Source organism: Hydra viridissima, unplaced genomic scaffold, assembly GCF_058129835.1.
Source record: "Hydra viridissima isolate aposymbiotic clone 2 unplaced genomic scaffold, HvirCarnegie_v1 scaffold_10, whole genome shotgun sequence".
Classification (NCBI taxonomy): domain Eukaryota; kingdom Metazoa; phylum Cnidaria; class Hydrozoa; order Anthoathecata; family Hydridae; genus Hydra; species Hydra viridissima.
In genome coordinates this window covers 4,829,340-4,847,016 of record NW_028324309.1, presented here as the reverse complement: position 1 = coordinate 4,847,016, position 17,677 = coordinate 4,829,340, and the positions used below count along the sequence as shown (strand labels likewise).

General features: G+C 26.2%; 2 protein-coding genes and 1 long non-coding RNA gene across 6 annotated transcripts; 1 reads left to right on the top strand and 2 right to left on the bottom strand.

Annotated features, from left to right (window-relative positions):
• Nucleotides 1-1,976: 1,976 nt before the first annotated feature.
• LOC145193344 (uncharacterized) lies at nucleotides 1,977-3,608 on the bottom strand. Its single transcript, XR_013847845.2, has 2 exons — nucleotides 3,513-3,608; nucleotides 1,977-3,290 (listed from the first exon to the last, which is right to left on the bottom strand). It is a non-coding gene; the product is annotated as an uncharacterized LOC145193344 (long non-coding RNA).
• A 2,956-nt stretch (nucleotides 3,609-6,564) lies between these two features.
• LOC149882741 (nuclear envelope phosphatase-regulatory subunit 1-like) lies at nucleotides 6,565-12,395 on the bottom strand. Of its 4 annotated transcripts, none has more exons than XM_090065745.1 (6): nucleotides 12,266-12,289; nucleotides 8,305-8,376; nucleotides 8,133-8,181; nucleotides 7,923-8,032; nucleotides 7,115-7,169; nucleotides 6,565-6,993 (listed from the first exon to the last, which is right to left on the bottom strand). In XM_090065745.1, exons 3-6 carry the CDS (start codon nucleotides 8,133-8,135, stop codon nucleotides 6,913-6,915), a joined length of 249 nt encoding a protein of 82 aa, XP_089921871.1. In that variant the 5' UTR covers nucleotides 8,136-8,181; nucleotides 8,305-8,376; nucleotides 12,266-12,289; the 3' UTR covers nucleotides 6,565-6,912. The 4 variants fall into 4 exon arrangements, with proteins under 4 accessions (XP_089921871.1, XP_089921868.1, XP_089921869.1 ...); XM_090065742.1 differs by having other exon boundaries at nucleotides 6,641-6,993; nucleotides 8,147-8,220; nucleotides 12,266-12,395; XM_090065743.1 differs by having other exon boundaries at nucleotides 6,641-6,993; nucleotides 8,147-8,181; nucleotides 12,266-12,395.
• Nucleotides 12,396-13,537: 1,142 nt separating this feature from the next.
• On the top strand, nucleotides 13,538-16,011 carry LOC149882740 (partitioning defective 6 homolog gamma-like). Its single transcript, XM_090065741.1, has 3 exons — nucleotides 13,538-13,736; nucleotides 13,884-14,106; nucleotides 14,411-16,011. The coding sequence occupies exons 1-3, from the start codon at nucleotides 13,674-13,676 to the stop codon at nucleotides 15,040-15,042; spliced, it is 918 nt and encodes a 305-aa protein (XP_089921867.1). The 5' UTR covers nucleotides 13,538-13,673; the 3' UTR covers nucleotides 15,043-16,011.
• Nucleotides 16,012-17,677: the final 1,666 nt, after the last annotated feature.

Here is a 17,677-nt window from a genome sequence, read left to right as displayed (position 1 = left end):
TATTTAGCAATAATTCACGCTTAAACCTCTAAATTATTTCATCTATCAATTTTTTCGTTAAAAGAGGCGACGTATATTATTGACATGATTCGTTTGTAAGAACAAAAAAAAATCCATGATTCATAATTAAAAATTTGTGAACAAAAAAAAAATTGAGTAGCATCTAAAATCTTTGCTAATAATAAAAAGCATTCCCCTGCAAGATTTTTTTTTAAAAAAAAACATACAAGTTCAAGACAAATTAAAACCCAACGTTCTTTACAATATTTATTCTTTACAATACTTATTCATTGTTTATTCCTCAAAGTCCTTCCGTACAATATTTACTTCTTATTCTCAAAATAAAGAACCGTTAAATGGTTAAAAAAAAAATAATAGTCAGAAATTTAGAAAAAATTCCTTTTTTGATTTTTTTGTTATGTGCTCTTAACTACCAGTAGTCGCTTTTGAAGTATAAACTCACATTTCGATGTTGCAGCAAATTTAATTATAAACTTTCTTATTTCGATGGAGCAGCGAATTGATTCTCTGTTTTCACAGTATATCCTGTATATAGTACAGAATCTTTCTATCTTACCACTAAATTGATCTTAAAAAGATATTCTTTTCATTTTAAAGGAAGCTGTATGGGAAGAAAAGTTCTCAACATTTGTCTTAACATAAGTTTTTCACGTTGATGATACATTCGAGCCTTCTAACAGGTCCAGCCTTAATCAAGAGATTTTCTCCACCCCCACCACATCCCCATCTCTCCTCCTTTCAAAAAAAAGCTAACAGCTAATGCTAAGTTAAAAAAAAAAAAAAAAAAACAGAAATGCAAACTGTTGCGTCATTTTGATCAATTGGACGTCTGATTTATCTCTACACATTTGACAACAGCCCCCTGCCCTTCCCTCCCTTCCAAAAAAAATTTAAATAAGAAACAGCTATGAGAGAGGAATAAGATTATTATTATTATTATTATCATTATTATTATTATTATTATTATTATTATTATTATTATTATTATTATTATTATTATTATTATTATTATTATTATTATTATTATTATTATTATTATTATTATTATTATTATTATTATTATCATTATTATTATTATCATTATTATTATTATTATTAATTATTATCATAAAAACTTTAGGTCTAAACAAGAATAAAACTTTGCCTTTTTTAAACTTTGAGATTACTATTATTATTATTATTATTATTATTATTATTATTATTATTATTATTATTATTATTATTATTATTATTATTATTATTATTATTATTATTATTATTATTATTATTATTATTATTATTATTATTACTATTATTATTATCATTATTATTATTATTATTATTATTATTATTATTATTATTATTATTATTATTATTATTATTATTATTATTATTATTATTATTATTATTATTATTATTATTATTATCATTATTATTATTATTATTAATTATTATCATAAAAACTTTAGGTCTAAACAAGAATAAAACTTTGCCTTTTTTAAACTTTGAGATGATTGTCTCATTATAAGCTGACTAATATTTGATTAGAGCCCGCATTTCCAAGAGGTTGATCAAATATGGGGTAAATATGGTTTTTAATATTGTCTTCTTCATTCGATATCAACCCTGATTTCAAACTTACTTGAAATAATATTGAGTATTCCCAAACCACAGCTTCATTAAAATACATCTCTTTCATTACTATTTATGGTAATTTGTTGTTGACTTGATCAGCGTCAAACATTCTTTGTCTTTAATTTTCTAGACATTTCTTTAGATGACCAGTGTTATTTGTTTGCTTTTGAAGCGCTTATCAGCATGCAGCAAGTAACATATATTAAGCGACATGCTCCGCGAATTACATATAAATAGGCCTGATTTTGAAATAAATATTATATAATATTTATTTATAAATATTATGTAATAGTTTTATAATTAAAGTAAATTTAATATTGTTTAAAATAATAATACCCAACTTTAAACTCAACCCATTGATTTTTTAGCTCCAGAAAAAAAATGTCGGAATTCACGATTTCACAATCAAAGAGGTCATCGATCAAATACCAAATAAAATCATTGAAAACAAAAAGCAAGTTCAATTGTTACAAATAAATTATAAATAAGTTTCTAATTGTTTTTGTTTTTTTTTTACAAAATTGGTCTTTATCATATACATAATGATAAATATATACATTCACACGCCTGTGGCGGTTCAACTTGATTTCGTTTAAAATAAACAAAGTGTTATCCGTTCGCCTTTTTAAGAAAAATATCAAGATTTAAAAAAAAGCCGTTTATCTAAAAGTCAACGTTTTAAAATATTTGATAATAATATAAAATTAAAAAAGGATAAAATAAAATAAATTAAAACACAAGTCTTGTAACACCGAATGTTCACGCTACAAATGGTAAAAACTACCGAACTTATAAAATAAAATTGACGTCACTTTGAAGTCATATCCAAAAGTTCTTGTTAAATCTTTTTACCTTAGAGGCATCATAGCAACCACACCTATATAGCAACGGTATTTGTGTTCAAGTTCGACCTTGATGAAAATCACTTAACACTTTTAAAAAGATGTTAATAATGACGCCAACAATTCTTTTATATCTAGTGACGTTCCTTTGCTTCAGTTTGTCTCATATACAATAAATAACTCTCACCCTTTAATCAATAACGTAGCAACAGAAAAGTTTATAAATTTGACGTTCGCCATTTTCTTTAAACAGGGTATCTCCCGTTACTCGAGCTACAAGTTTCGAATACGAAGCAAATTTATACTGCGATGGACAGGGATCAGTTTTGTTTGTAACAAATAAAATGTTCATGACTTGCTGACCTAAAAACATCGAAGCACAAAACGACGATACCTCACTATTAGTGACCATTTCAGCAACTTCATATTCTTTTGGGTTTTCTGGTGGCTTTGCTGTTGTTACGTTTTCAGTCGTCGATTCGGGCAATAGTTCTGTAATAATTGGATTAGAAAAAACCCCATTGTGTAAAAAAAAAGTTGTGATTAATATGAAAAAGTTCATGTCTTTCAACTCGCTTTTTCAAATTATAAAAACTAAACGCAAACGTTTTCAAAGGATGGTTGTCTATTTATCAGAGGGTGTTTGAAATAGTGACGTGAACATCGCTGTTATTGTTTGTTTAACAATTTCATTCTCAGCTTTATAACAAAGCACAAAAATTATTCGTAAAGGTTCAGTTTGTTTTGACTAGTTTATGTAAACGAGCACTTTAAATCAGATACTGGCTTCATCATCAAACATTACGCGTCATACTAAACAAAGTGTGTTTATATCTACATATATTTGAAATATTTATAAGCCGATAAAGAAAAGCGTATTGGTATTTTAAAAATCTGCAACTTTTATGGATGAAAACATTTCGATATCAGTTTGAATTTAAATAAAACTTGTTATTACAGAAATATTGCTTTAAATTTTTTAAAATAAATCACACATGAAAAGATGAGGAATAAAATACTTGACAAACAACTCACACGTGGTCAGCCATTATGTGTATTTGGAAGTAGACTACTTCCTAAAACTGTTTATTTTTCGGCCAAGTAAATCATAAGTCACTCAATGTCATTAGGCCAAAAATGTATTTGTATAAACATATGTTAACTTAACTCTAGGAAGTCAGGAAAAATCAATAGTATAAACTTGTATTTTTGAAATCAATAGAAATGTCAAATAAAAATCAATATGGAGCTTTTTTTGAAGCCAAATTAAAAACGTTTAGAAAGTAAAGACATGTGATACATGTTCTCAAAATAAAAGATGGAACAAGAGCGATAGTATGGAGCGAAACTGTTATATATAAATATGTGTATACATATACTTATATGGCCAGGACAAAAAGCTCTATAATATTTCAAAAGTATATGCAAATTCTATAGGATTTCTAAAGCACTTTTTGTCCTGAATGTGTAAAGACGTATATGTATATGTATGCATATGCATATGTAAATGTATATGGATATATAAATGTATGTATGTATGTATATACATATATGTATATATACATATATCATTGATCACATTTTAATTATTAAACATCAATAATTATAATATTTTGCTTGGTGATGGGAAACAAAATAAAAAACTTTTGTTATGTTGAAAAACAATCTACAAAAGCGTTCTATAAAAAGAGGAATTTTGTCAATATTTACATAATTTTGATATTATTTCATAAATCACACAAGAAAACTTTTGTTAAAGAAAACGTCACTCATTTTACTTAGTATTTTTGAAATTGATTGATTTAACACAATTGTTATCGAAAGTTAGTTGCTTCATTTTTTTACAGTAAATATTTCTGAAGAATTTAACTGAATGTAAGATCGCTGACGTCACATCATGAGACGGTACATTACACTTTAGTACAACTCACTGATCAAAAGATCAACGGGTTGCAACTGTGTGTTTATATATAGTAAACGCTGAGTTTTCATATGGCTTAACAAACAGGCGATAGAATTAAGTTACTTCAAATCTTCTTTAAATTGTCACGGTTTTTACGGTAGCTGTTTGTTGGCATAAAAAGTTATTTTAGTGAAAGGCATAATAAAATTGAAAAAAATGCTATCGAAGCCGACTTTATTACTTCATCTTCTTTAAGCGTTATGAAAACCAATCTCAAAGTGTAAGAATAGAAATATTTTTTAATCTTGTTCGAAAGGAAAATATTTTATCATTCGAAAAAAAACAAAAAAAATACTGCACTTTAACAGCACGTGGTTTCTTAATCTTTACGTTATTAAAGATGTCTTATACAAACGAAGCTGCATGTTATCTTTTACGGATGAAAAACAAACAAATTTTGTTTGATAGTTAAAATATTTGTAAATGAAGTTGGAATTAATGCCTAAAAATCATTATAAAAAAAATTTAAGAGAACCCAGTGTCGTACCTAGAATAGTGAAATATAGAAGCACATAGTTGAAATGGAGTGTTAGTAACGAATCTTACCATAACTTTAAGTAATTTTACACGCAATCTTTCGTGTTTGCTTTACGCCGCTGCGAGTCCGGTAGATTTTATTTTCAGTATTAAAAGAAGAAAAATCTGGAAATAGCACAAGAAAGGTTTTTTATACAAGCCTGCAAAAGCCGACCAGAGAAGTTTTTGAAAAACTATTTGGTTGTATCTTAACTTTTCAAATTTCTTAAATTCTCCTAAAAGTTTAAAAGAAAAAGAAAAATAACAAAACAAGTAAAAATAGTTAACTAAGAAGTAACACTATTTTTTGTAGAAAGTTTTTTTTAAAAAAACAAAAAAAAAAAATTGATGTAATTTAATTGGTTAATTTTTCATGATACCTTGAATACAAAATTAAGTTGACCTCCCTCGTAAAGGAAAAATGATACACAAAGTATGTTTTTTTTCTTTAAAATTCAAAATTACTATCTAACCAACGCTTGTCCCTTTTAAAATCCCACCCAGATCTTGAGTACTTAAATAAAAAATTATTAGATATAATGAAGAATATACACTACTAAGATATAATTATGAATATATAGTTATAAATTAAAAATATGGTATAACTGTGGTTACGGAACTATGTTGTCTTGACATAACAAGAGATAAATATAAAGTTTTTCATAGTTGCGCAACTTTTATCTATTTTCATTTATGATGGAGGAAAAAAATCCGTACTTTTTTTGATCAACGAAAGAAATTTTCTCAATGTATTTGACCATTTCAAGTTGTACTATTTAAAAGGATCAAATGTAAAAAATTTATTTAGTTAACTAAACATTATATTTATAGGTGAATTCTAAGTCTTGTTTAGGTTTTTTATAAACATTTTAGAAACCTTTCTTACTGATTCTGACAAACAGCTTCACTCTTTCTACTTTAGAATTTAATGTTTATATAGTTTAGCCAGCTTAACAGGAAAAAAAATTAAAAGCGGCCTAGCTTTACTCAAACTTAAAGGAAACGAAAAAATCGTCAGCACAACTATGGCCCTCCCCTCTCGTTATATGTCTAATGCAGATGCAATGATTGGCACGACTTTTTGTAAATAAACGCACGTGAAGTGTAAAAAAACTTGATTTTCATATGAAACAAAAAAACGAGATTTCTGTTGTTTTTAGACTATGACGTGATCTTTCTTGGGGATACAAAAAGGCATTTCTCGTCAATGCATTTTATGGCGTCTCGCGCACATTTTCCCCATTGATACGCCCATCTTATGTCATTAGTTCATTGTAGATGATAAATCTATCTTGTATTTTCCTATGATGTTCACATGACAAACTAGGGGAAAGACATTGTCCTATTTTCTCAGCATGAGGAAATAGCGACTTCGCTAAGATGGACAAGCTGATCGTTACAATTTTGTAGATGCTCAAACGCTTACCAAAATGGGTGACTACATAAATCAGCTAACCACCTAAAGAATAAAGAGCGCAATAGGCGGTTGGGAATCAGTTACGTTAGTGATGGAACTAAGATGATAGACACCATCTCACTTTACAGGCTGGCGAGTCATTTAGATTAAAAAAAAACAACAAAAAACTTTAAATTAAATACAAGCAGATCAATATAAAACTTGTATAATTAAAAAAAAAAAAAACTTTTATCATAAGATTGCGTTAATTAAAAACAACTTGATTTTAGTGAAGTCTTCACAGTTCCATTTTAGCATATATTACACGATATTTGATGTTTGATGTGGAAGTTTTTTGCACAACTTTGTTAGGTGAAAGTTTTTGAAAAGCTATCTAAAAATTAAGTTTATCTCGTAAACACATGACAATTAGGAATTGTGTTCCAGTAATCTGTAAAACACTGGAAGTCTTTTTTGTTATAACCCACATATGGTTTATTGGAGCTTATACATTGAAAGTTTGGTGTTTTGCGACCTTTTACTGCTCACGCGAGATGCTTTTAGCCATGACCTTGATAAAACCTGCTGCTGTACGATTCGCTTTCCTTTAGCGGGCGTGGTTTCAAAATTAAACGCCCTCTCTATAGCAAAAAACAAAAAAGAACATCTACAAATATCTCAATAAAAAGGGAAATGCGGTGCAGTGACATGAAACTATCAAAACGCAAGAAAAATGAATAAAAAAATGTTTGAAAAACATACATCATCACATGACATATTAAAATCTTGCAAAATGGTTCGACATCTTGACAAAATTCTTCAAGACAAGTTAAAGCAAATAACCTTGTTCTAGAGTTTTTTTTGGCAACTTCAATCATCATTTGTAAAACATGAAATGATATCTTAAATACTATAAATTGAAGTATATTATACTATATAAATATAATTTAATATTATACTCTATAGAGACACATAGATGGATCAACTTGATTACTTGACTATTTAGATGACGATGGCATAAACCGAACAGAAAATAATTCTAGTCAAGAACACATTTAATGTACACAAAATGAAATTAGCAGCAACAAATATAAAAATATAGCGAAGTTAAATCCCAATCAAATGAAAAATTAGGGTTGAAGTTTGTCATGGGCTGTCTAACTCTTTGAAATGCTGGTAAAGCTTTATTATATATATATATATATATATATATATATATATATATATATATATATATATATATATATATATATATATATATATATATATATATATATATATATATATATATGACAAGTTCTTTTGATATAGTGAAAGTTTATGTTACCACTTTTAATTGTATTAAAGAAAAGTAAGTTTTTAAATTAGTTTGTATTCTCCTAATAATATCAAAGCTAAATTATTGAAACTCATGACTCATTAATGAAATTCTTAACTCTGTTAATTCATATTGAAAAATTATTACCATTAAATTCAGAGAATTCTTTAAAATTTCAATAAATGTTGCTCAAACAGAATCTTACATAATCTCAAACAATTCAAACATAAACATTTTCAATGAAAAAGATACATGCTTTGTATGAGTATTCTTTTGTGTGCACCCATTAACAACATAAAAAACAATCCAATACAGCTTAATGTAAACAGCTTATGATTCAATAATGACTGAGTAAAAGACACCTACACAAACAAAGCATAAATTACCATTAAATGTTAATTATATCTTCAAAATTAGTAACTAAATTTTTTTTCTTGCCTTCAGAAATACAAATATATTTACCATACTTAACAGACCTCAGTAATATGCTGATCAAAGAACCATCCAAGAGCTGTAAAGAATGCAACAAAACATGTGCTGATGAACATTACTAAAACAAATATTTATTATTATCTATTCACTAAATAATCAAAGGAATAAAATATTTCATAATTAGATGAAAATAAAACAATACATCTCCATTTATTTGCAGTGGGACCAAGAGAACCAATTATTTCAACAATTCGACGCTCAAATGCTTTCAAATCTAAAAAGGATGAAATAAGTATAAACAACCTACAGCCATCAGGTTTTCTAGAACAGATTTTAAGTATTTTAGAATTTATATGAATAAAATAATGCGTTTGAATTTTACTTTTATTATGCTTAAAACAATTTAAACTAAGAATAAAACACAAAAAACAAAGAAGAAAAAAAAATTAACGGTAATGAATCTTCTTTTGACCAAAAAACCAAATTTTTTACCCAAATTTTTGAATAAATTTTAAAAAGATTTCTAAATGTTTTAATAGATATTCTAACAAGATAACAAAATTGAGGTAAGTAATATATTTCATACATCTTTGAAAGTGATTTAACAGGTTATTTAATAAGTGTTGGATAAAATAAAAACTTTAATAACTTATTTGTAAAAGAGAGAAAAACTTTTATGATTTTCTTTGATTAACATAGGTTCATTAAATTAGATTGATGTACAAAACAATGGTTCGGATATACCAAAAACAGATATGGCTATCCACATTAAAAATCTTTTCAGAATTTTCTCTTTTCCTACAAAGCAAACACTTTCCAGGCCTGCTCATTTGATATTTGTGTAGCATACAGAATTTCCAGGAACTTTACCACTTGAGAAAGAAAAGTTTTTTTTTTCATTATCAATGATTAGAAGTTATTTCCTATTATAGAGCTGGTTAACAAGTTTTCTGCTTCATTTCAATGCTGTTATTATAGAGCTGGTTAACAAGTTTTCTGTTTCATTTCAATGCTGTTATTGAATAGTGTAATTGGGAGTCTTAAAGTTTTTTTTGTTTTGAATATTAATTTTTTCTAATTGATAAGCAATTGCATATTTAACACCAATGTTAAGACTCAATTTTCTCTGCTTGACACCATTTTTGATTGTTGAAAAGTCTCTTTAGTTTGGCTTTCTTTTCTCCAGCATATGAGACAATCAGAGTCCTTTTTATTAGAAAAATACTAGTCTGTTTCAAGTCTTTATAATCATAGATTGTATTTCAAGGTATTGCTTTTTTTCCAAAAAGATTTATGATTTTAACATTTTTTACATAGGGTTTTTTACAAAAAAACAAGACATTTTTGAAGAAATTCTCATTTTGATGCATTTAACCTCATTTTAAATAAATGTTTTAAATAACAAAGTAACCAATTTATAGATATTTTTTACATAAGCATCAAAGCATGCAATTGTTTAATTAGCTAGAAAACTTAAAATAAAATTTGTCTAATAACTTATGCATAACCCCTTATAGTGAATGGTATGAAAAAGGAGAAAAGTAAGATTTATTAATTTGGGAAGTTGAAGATTTAAGATATTACTTTGTTTATAAAAGGTTATCATATTAATAATAACAATATATTATACATATCAAAAATAGATGAAATTTTACATTTTTAACTCAAAAATATGTTAATTTAACCATTGTTACAAAAATGTTAGAAATGTCAAAAAATTTTTACTAATGAAAGAATACGCAACTGTAACAAGATCATTAATTCCAAATTAAAATTACTTTACTTTTTGTCTCATTTATTTTGAAAGACAGATAAAAATTTAAATCCACAAAATTGGATTTGCAGAAAAACTAGGTCTTAAAAATTTAACAGCTCAATTGCTATAAAGTGATTTGCAAAAAAAATAATTTTCTTTGATTATAAACCTATATGAGTATTTATTTAGTTTATCATTAAATAATTAAAATAATTTAAATTTAAATAATTAAGCCAATATAAGAAATATGACGAATATTTGTCAGTAAGCAAAAAACCCAAATAGTTTAATTGCCAGCAAAAATGAAAATTATCCAACTGCAGTTAACACTGGCTTAAAAATAAAGTTGTTGAGATACATTTTCATAAATAAGAGCTTGAAGAACTAACTTACATGGAATGATGGTGGCATGCAAAGCCACCATCATACCATGCTTCAAAACATGTGCTTAATGTTTGGAAATAAGTCAACTAGTGCTTTAAAAGAGTATCATATCTTAATGATTACAAACTTTGGGACATTGCCAATTGAGTTTACAAACCATTTTGAAATTTTGAAAGAATCAAGCTCTGGCTGAAGAGATGACAAGCAGTTTCTTCATCATCTTATAAAGATGAATTTTGAAGCCCAACACATTTCCAAAATTAAAATTCCAAAGTCCTTTACTGCTGCAGTATTTCCTAATTTTGGAATCTTATGAAGCATTTTATTTTCCTGTCAGCTTTATTATTTTCTAATATGTACTAATTTTTAAAATCATTAGAATATTTTCTTAAAATTATTTTCTATAGAGCTGTTAAAAATTTTTTTGGCAACCTCTTTTTTATTCTTTTTGTGATAACCTGTTAAGCAGGTAGATTGGCATACTTAAAAGCACTTGTCTATAGGACAGTAGTGTTGATACTGCGATAATGAATTCTTTGCAGAAACACAATCACCTAATTCAAATATCTTTAAAGAATATCTAATTTTTCACAAGCTGCTTTATTAAGTAATTTAATCATGTTTCATATTAATTTAATACCTCAATAAATTAAATTTGAATTAATTTTTTTAGACTGTGAAATTACTTATTTTTCTGGACTTTGGAGGATGAAAAATTATTGGCTCTTCATAAAAAAGTTTTAATGGTTTAAATTCATTAAATTGAACAAAATTAAGAAGTTAAAAATTAAACATTTAACAAATAAACAATTAAGCTTTTATATCCAGATGCACAGTGATATAAATATTTTGGTATCCAGATGCACAGTGATATAAATATTTTGGTTTACTCCATTAAAACTAAAGCACCACTAATTATGAAAGGCTCTCATTACTAAATCAAAACCTTTAAGAGTACCATATGTTTTTCTAATTGCTTTATATAATTAATATTTTTCTAAAAAGCTTCTTGGCAATTTGAAAGAAAAAAAAAGGCAATTTGAAGAAAATTTTTCTAAGTTTACTATGCATAATCCTTAATCTGGTGCTTACTTGATAAAATAAAAGCCATTTTTTATATTTAATACTTATTTAAGCGTTCCAAACCCAGAGTGAAATTAGATGGCATTAGATGGTTTTTTTATAAACTTTAAGAGTATTTGGTCTAAAAGATATCTTTGTCCTATTTCTCTATTATTTAAAATTGTATCCATCATATTTTTTTGTGTCAGATAACTACTTGATTTATTGGTTTTTAACTCATTCTTTTACATTTTAACTTTCAAATCCCATCAAAACCTAAGATATGATTAAATGAAAAAAAAAACAAACAAAAAAAAAACAAACATTTTTATACAACTTTTTATAGAAAACTAATTAATTTTAAGAGATAAATTAATTATTATCAAAAGTATGAGAAGAATATGTAACAGATATTAATTTAAAATTTTGTGCACAATTTTTAAAAATATACATATTCAGGTATGTTTCTTACATATGCTTGCTAAAAAGCAAACTATGAAAAACCATTGAATTACTGAACTTCAAAGACATTTTTATTGTAGATGAGTGTTTTTCCTGTCATACAAAAAGTAATAACAACAATAATTCCGATCTTTATCATATATGGTAACTTTTTGTATTACTTCAATAAATGAGAAATTAAAAAAATTAGTGAGCTGTTTTTATTATTATTATTTATTTATTTATTTATTCTTTTTTTTTACGTTTGAAAAATATCCAAAGCGTAAAAAACACATACTTGATACAAAATAGTAAAGAAATGTTATTTATTCGTCGGATATTTTAGCATGAATATTTAAAAACAATTTTTGAGCCATAAATAATAAATTTAAAAATAAGTAAAAATAGTAAGTTCATTATTTACTTCTTATAAAGCATTGAAAATTTCAAATTAGAAAAAAGAAAAAATAACACAGCTAAGTGTTTAAAGTAAACTAATTGATTAAAGTAATTTTGGAACCTTCGGCTTGATCCATTGTGGTAAAAGCGCCTACAGCAGCCATTTTTTTTTATTGAACGCGATTGTCTGCATTGACGTTATGGCTTATTAAAAGGACAAGTTTATAAAAATGTTTAACTTTTGGTAATGAAATGGACACTAAAAAATTATGAATTAGACATACCGTGTCTTCAAGAACCTGTTTCCCGATTTCTTACGTGGAAATTATTTGTTTTCCCTTAATTACTCTACAATTGTACATTCAAAAAACATAATAACAAAAATGTTTCTGGGACAATTTATTTACTAAAATTCAATAAGATTCCACTTGTTAGGTAAAAATTTTGTCTGTGGCATTATAAAGTAGATAATCAATCGAAGAAAGGATGCAGTGACTGGGCACACGAAATTAGATGGCCACACCCTTTAAGAGAATGCCAAATTAATAAAGACGTCTACCAATTAAAGATTGGTTTTCTTTTACCTAATAGGAATCTATACTCTCTTACTTTAATTTTTTTTTATTATACTTTAAGTTATTTTTAATCAAGTATTTCTTACTAAAAACTTATGTCAATCATTCTTCCAGTGAATCTTATTTACCTATCACCATCAAAGCCAGCATTTTAAAAATATAACAACTTTTTACTGGTAGGAAAAAAACGATATAATATTTCTGCCGACCAAATACTTTTTTAGTTTCAGAAATACTAGTTGCCAATATCAAACGATATACTGATTGTAAACGTCTTATTTTCTTCTTCTTAAAATCCGATTTTTATCAAAAAATACTATTGCGCCGAAAACTATTTTTATGTTGTTTTTTTTTTAAAAAAGTACAAATGCAACTAAAATTGCGTTCTCAATATTTTTTAATCTTCTATTATCAACTGATAGTTTAGTAAACTAAATCTGTTAATAAAATTTTTTAATATCTTCATTTCTTGCAAACTCTTGTTTTTTACAGCCGTTTTTATATAAAGCAATCAGTATCTCTAGTAATAAATAACTATTTAGTTTATAATGACTATACCAAATGTAATTCAAGTTCAATAAAGGGAAGAGTAAAAACATCAAACCAAATTTAAAACATAATTGTTTCGTTCTTTTTTTTTTTTTTTTTTTCTCATTTTTATAGAAACGCAGAAAAAACCTTTCATTTTAAACAGAAGCATAAAAAAAAAGAGATTGTAAAACATTTCCTGCAATGAATAAGCGGCGATATGCATCTTGATAATTCCGTCTTGTAAATAATGAAAAACAAAAAAAACGTCATGACTTTAATGACGGCAGCCGAGAGAGTAATAAAACTTTAACAAATTTTATGCTATTAACGATAATTCGGAAACATTTTTATTTTTATTATCAGATCTTTGCATTTGATCAAATTTAAAATGGAGTAGAAATACCAGAAAGCTGAATAAAAGAAATGTCTCATCGTAAAAAAGCTCTTCCACAGTCTGATCTGTCATTAATAGAAGTAAAGTCTAAGGTAAGTAAAAACAAAGGATATCTGCTACCTCATAGTACCTACTTTGCTTATTATATTGTAGTTTATTATTTGAAAAATTACTATAGCATAAAATATAAAAAGTAAAAAAATTAAATTTGTATTATTAAAGTTTTCAAAATATTTCAGTTTGAAGCTGAGTTTCGACGATTTTCATTAAAGAGGGATCTACTTAAAAAGTATGAAGAATTTTATAGCTTGATTGAAAATACACATTGTTTAAATAAAGAACGTTTTTCAATTTTCTATCGGCACCCACAACATGGTGATCTTTTACCTATAAATAATACAGAGAATTTTATGCATGCTCTTGGTATTTCTTTGCCTCTTCTGAGATTGTTTGTGCAGCGAGGTTTGTATGATTTTATTTGAAACATTTTTAGTTGTAAGAATAATTTGCAGTTTGCCTTGAACTTAATTCAAAAATAGTGTACATACATATATACATACATACATAAATAGTTTTTTGTTTTTCCAAAATTTCTCACCAAAAGGCAGGTTTGGTGTTACAATACATTCAAGAAATCCCTCTATCCTTAGATATCTAGAATGTTTAACTTTTAAAGTGCTTTTTTTTCACTTTTTTAAAGTATAAATATTTTGAACATACTGAATTTTTTTTGTTTAAAAGAGTTTATGGAAATTTTTTTTTTTAGGAGATATGCCTGAACCAATAAATAGTTTCAATCAAAGCAAACGTAGCATGGGTTTTAATCCATCGACAGCTGTAGTAAATAAAAGGTTGCAGATTAGTGTTCCTAAAGATTTTCGAAGAGTATCTGCTATAATTGATGCTGATATTTTACCAGAAAGTGTACGCAGGGTAAGACTTTGTAAACATAATTCTGATAAACCGCTAGGTTTCTATATTCGTGATGGAACAAGCATTCGAGTTACAGCAGATGGATTAGAAAAAGTACCTGGCATATTTATTTCTCGATTGGTTCCAGGTGGATTAGCAGAAAGTACTGGATTGCTATCTGTTAATGATGAAGTTTTAGAAGTTAATGGTATTGAAGTTACATCTAAAAGTTTGGATCAAGTCACTGAAATGATGGTAGCCAATAGCCATAATTTGATAGTTACTGTCAAACCTGTTGATCAAACTTTTTCAAGTACAAAGCATCATAATGATGGTGTTAAATATGCTGATGCATCAGACTTTAAAGGATCCATTGGTGTTAAGGCATATTCAGCTACCCACTTAGTACCACCTGAAATGGATGTTATTAATTCTGATGATGAAGATGAGCCTGTAGTTAGTGATGATGGAGTGATGCATGTGTGATCTACTAAGCTTAAGGAGCCATCAAGTCATTGCAATTAAAAGTTTAGTTTTCATTTTTGCACATAAAATGTAAAAATGCAACTTAATGTAATTGAGTATTAGCTTGCAAAAAACTTTAGCTTACATTATGCTATACTTATGCACAAAACTACCTGATTTAATGTGAGCTAATAAGCATTATCAAAGTTTCTGAAAAAGAACCAGCCATCATTTTTTATTTTCAAGGAGTGTTGAGCCTGCACTGTTATCTATGAACTTATTTTTTATTAAACTAAATGTTGTTGAAGATTTGCATAAAATTTCATATCACATAAAGTTATAGGGTGCTACATAAAATTTCATGCAAATAGATTTGATCTTAAAATATAAATAAAATAATTTATAATCTTACATATCTTATATCTAAGAGCTTGAAAAGTTAAATTGGCAGATTGATAAACATAGTAAAAAATATTTTTGTTATGCTTATCAATCTCTTTTTTTTTAACAAATCTGAGTTAAAGCAATCTTCTTAAATGGTCTTTTACATAATAAATTTTGGTCATCCCTCCCCCTTTCCCTCTCCCTCCTATATATTTCCAATTTGTGTTAAATTATATTTTGTATTTTTTTATATAAAATTTTTGTTAACAATCGTTTAGCATATATTTTATATAGAAAAAAATTGAGTTATTAATTTAAATGAAGTTCTGTTTTATATGTTATATCCCTTCGTGAAAGGTATTATTACTAGTTATTTGATTATTCTTCTATCTGAATTTGTGACTTTATTTTTTTATATTCAATTATCACAATCGTAGTTATACAATTTTTAAAGGTGAATTATTTAAATATATGATGTTGAATGAAAATTTTTAAAAAATAATTATCAGACGATTTAGACTCTGAAATTTTGTAGACCAATCTTAATCAGTTGATTTTCCTCTTTTCAATTTTAAAAATTTTAAAATGAAAAAAAAAAAAAAAAAATTATGAAACTTTATTTTTGTACAAATAGGATGTTCCTTTCTGTTTTTGAAATGGTTAAAGAGGTTTCATTGTTTGCACAACTTAATATGTTCTCAACCATAAGATTTTTTACACCAATAATACTATAAAAACATTTAATATTTAAAATTTGAAAAAAAAAATCATTCTTTTTTTTTAACTAACTGAACATTGCAGTATTATTGATCTTATTATTTTATATGCATTGATTTTAAACTTTTAATTATTTGTTATGGTATTTTTTAGCATAAACAGTTTGACCATTTATTTAACTGCCCTTGTATAAATATTATATAGCAGTTGTATGTGAATTACTCTTTGTTACTTTGCTGTGTAGGGCGCTCTTTCTAGTTTTTGAGTGTAAGAATTTTTTTCTGTGGCTTTTTGTTTGAAATCAGTTGCAAACAGATATTATCAGAACATTTTTCTGTTGTTTCTTTAATGGAAAGTTGTTGTATTTGAGTAAATTTATTGTCTTCTTTTCATGTATTTCATTAAAGGCACTGTATGATGATCACATCTTTTTTTTTTTAATGAAAAGTGTTTAAAGAGTTAAAACACTGGCGTTATTCACTCATATGAGTTATTCATTCATATGAGTATTTTTTGTCTGGTAAAAATTCCTATATTTTTAATGTTTGACTCTCAGCATGTTTGATTTCTGTAATTATACCATGAACTATTTATTGAAATTAAAATATTGATCCCAGAGTGTAAAAATAACGTCTAGATTTTCAGAAACTACTTTGAATGTTTTTTTGTAAAAAATCCAGAAAATGAAAAGCTCAGATTTTTTTAATGTAATTGAGGTGTCACTCACGCTGTGCAATCTTTAAATGAACTTACATCAGTTGTAGAAAAATAAAAATGTTAAAAGAAAAACAACCATAGTTCTTCCAAATGATTTGGATATAAACTCTTATTTTATTCTATCTTTAGATACATAACAGTTTCTATTTTGATAAATTTACATTAACTTGTAAACTTTGAAAAATCCTTGAAAAAGGAAAAAATGAAAATGGAAAAATTAGAAGAAGACAAAGAACTTTTGCAGATAAGAATTGAAACCCTACAAAGTATGTAATTTGTATTTTTTTTTTTTTTAATGTAAAATTCACTACCAAAGTCAATTAACTAAAAGGGTTTTAGGATTTTAATTGTATTCTTTAAGTATTTTAGTTGCTGTACTTGCAGTTCTAAGAATTTCGAACAACTTATGTAATTATAGGAAAGTGCCTCACTTTAAGAACACTCACTTGTTTGCTTCCGTCAAAATTTTAAATTTATAAGTGAGTTTTGTCTGTTTTATAGCTATGATCGGAAAAATGAAAGAAAATCGATTTGAATTTAAGTATGCTTTACTTTTTTCTTTTTTAACTACAAATAATGTTTTATGCTGAATTAGTTATATTTTTATTTCTGGTTTTTTTTAAGTATTGATTGCTTTTTATACTCCTCTTTTTTCTAATGACTGTTATCTTGTTAATATTATTATTATTATTTTGATATTAACATTGTTATCTTTGATCTTATCTTTTTGCAATGACTTAACGCTTAATAGTTCATTTTTTGTTTCAATTATCTAATATTATTAAAACATTTAAGTTATTTTCTAAACATGTCTTAAATTTTATAACTATAATAAAAT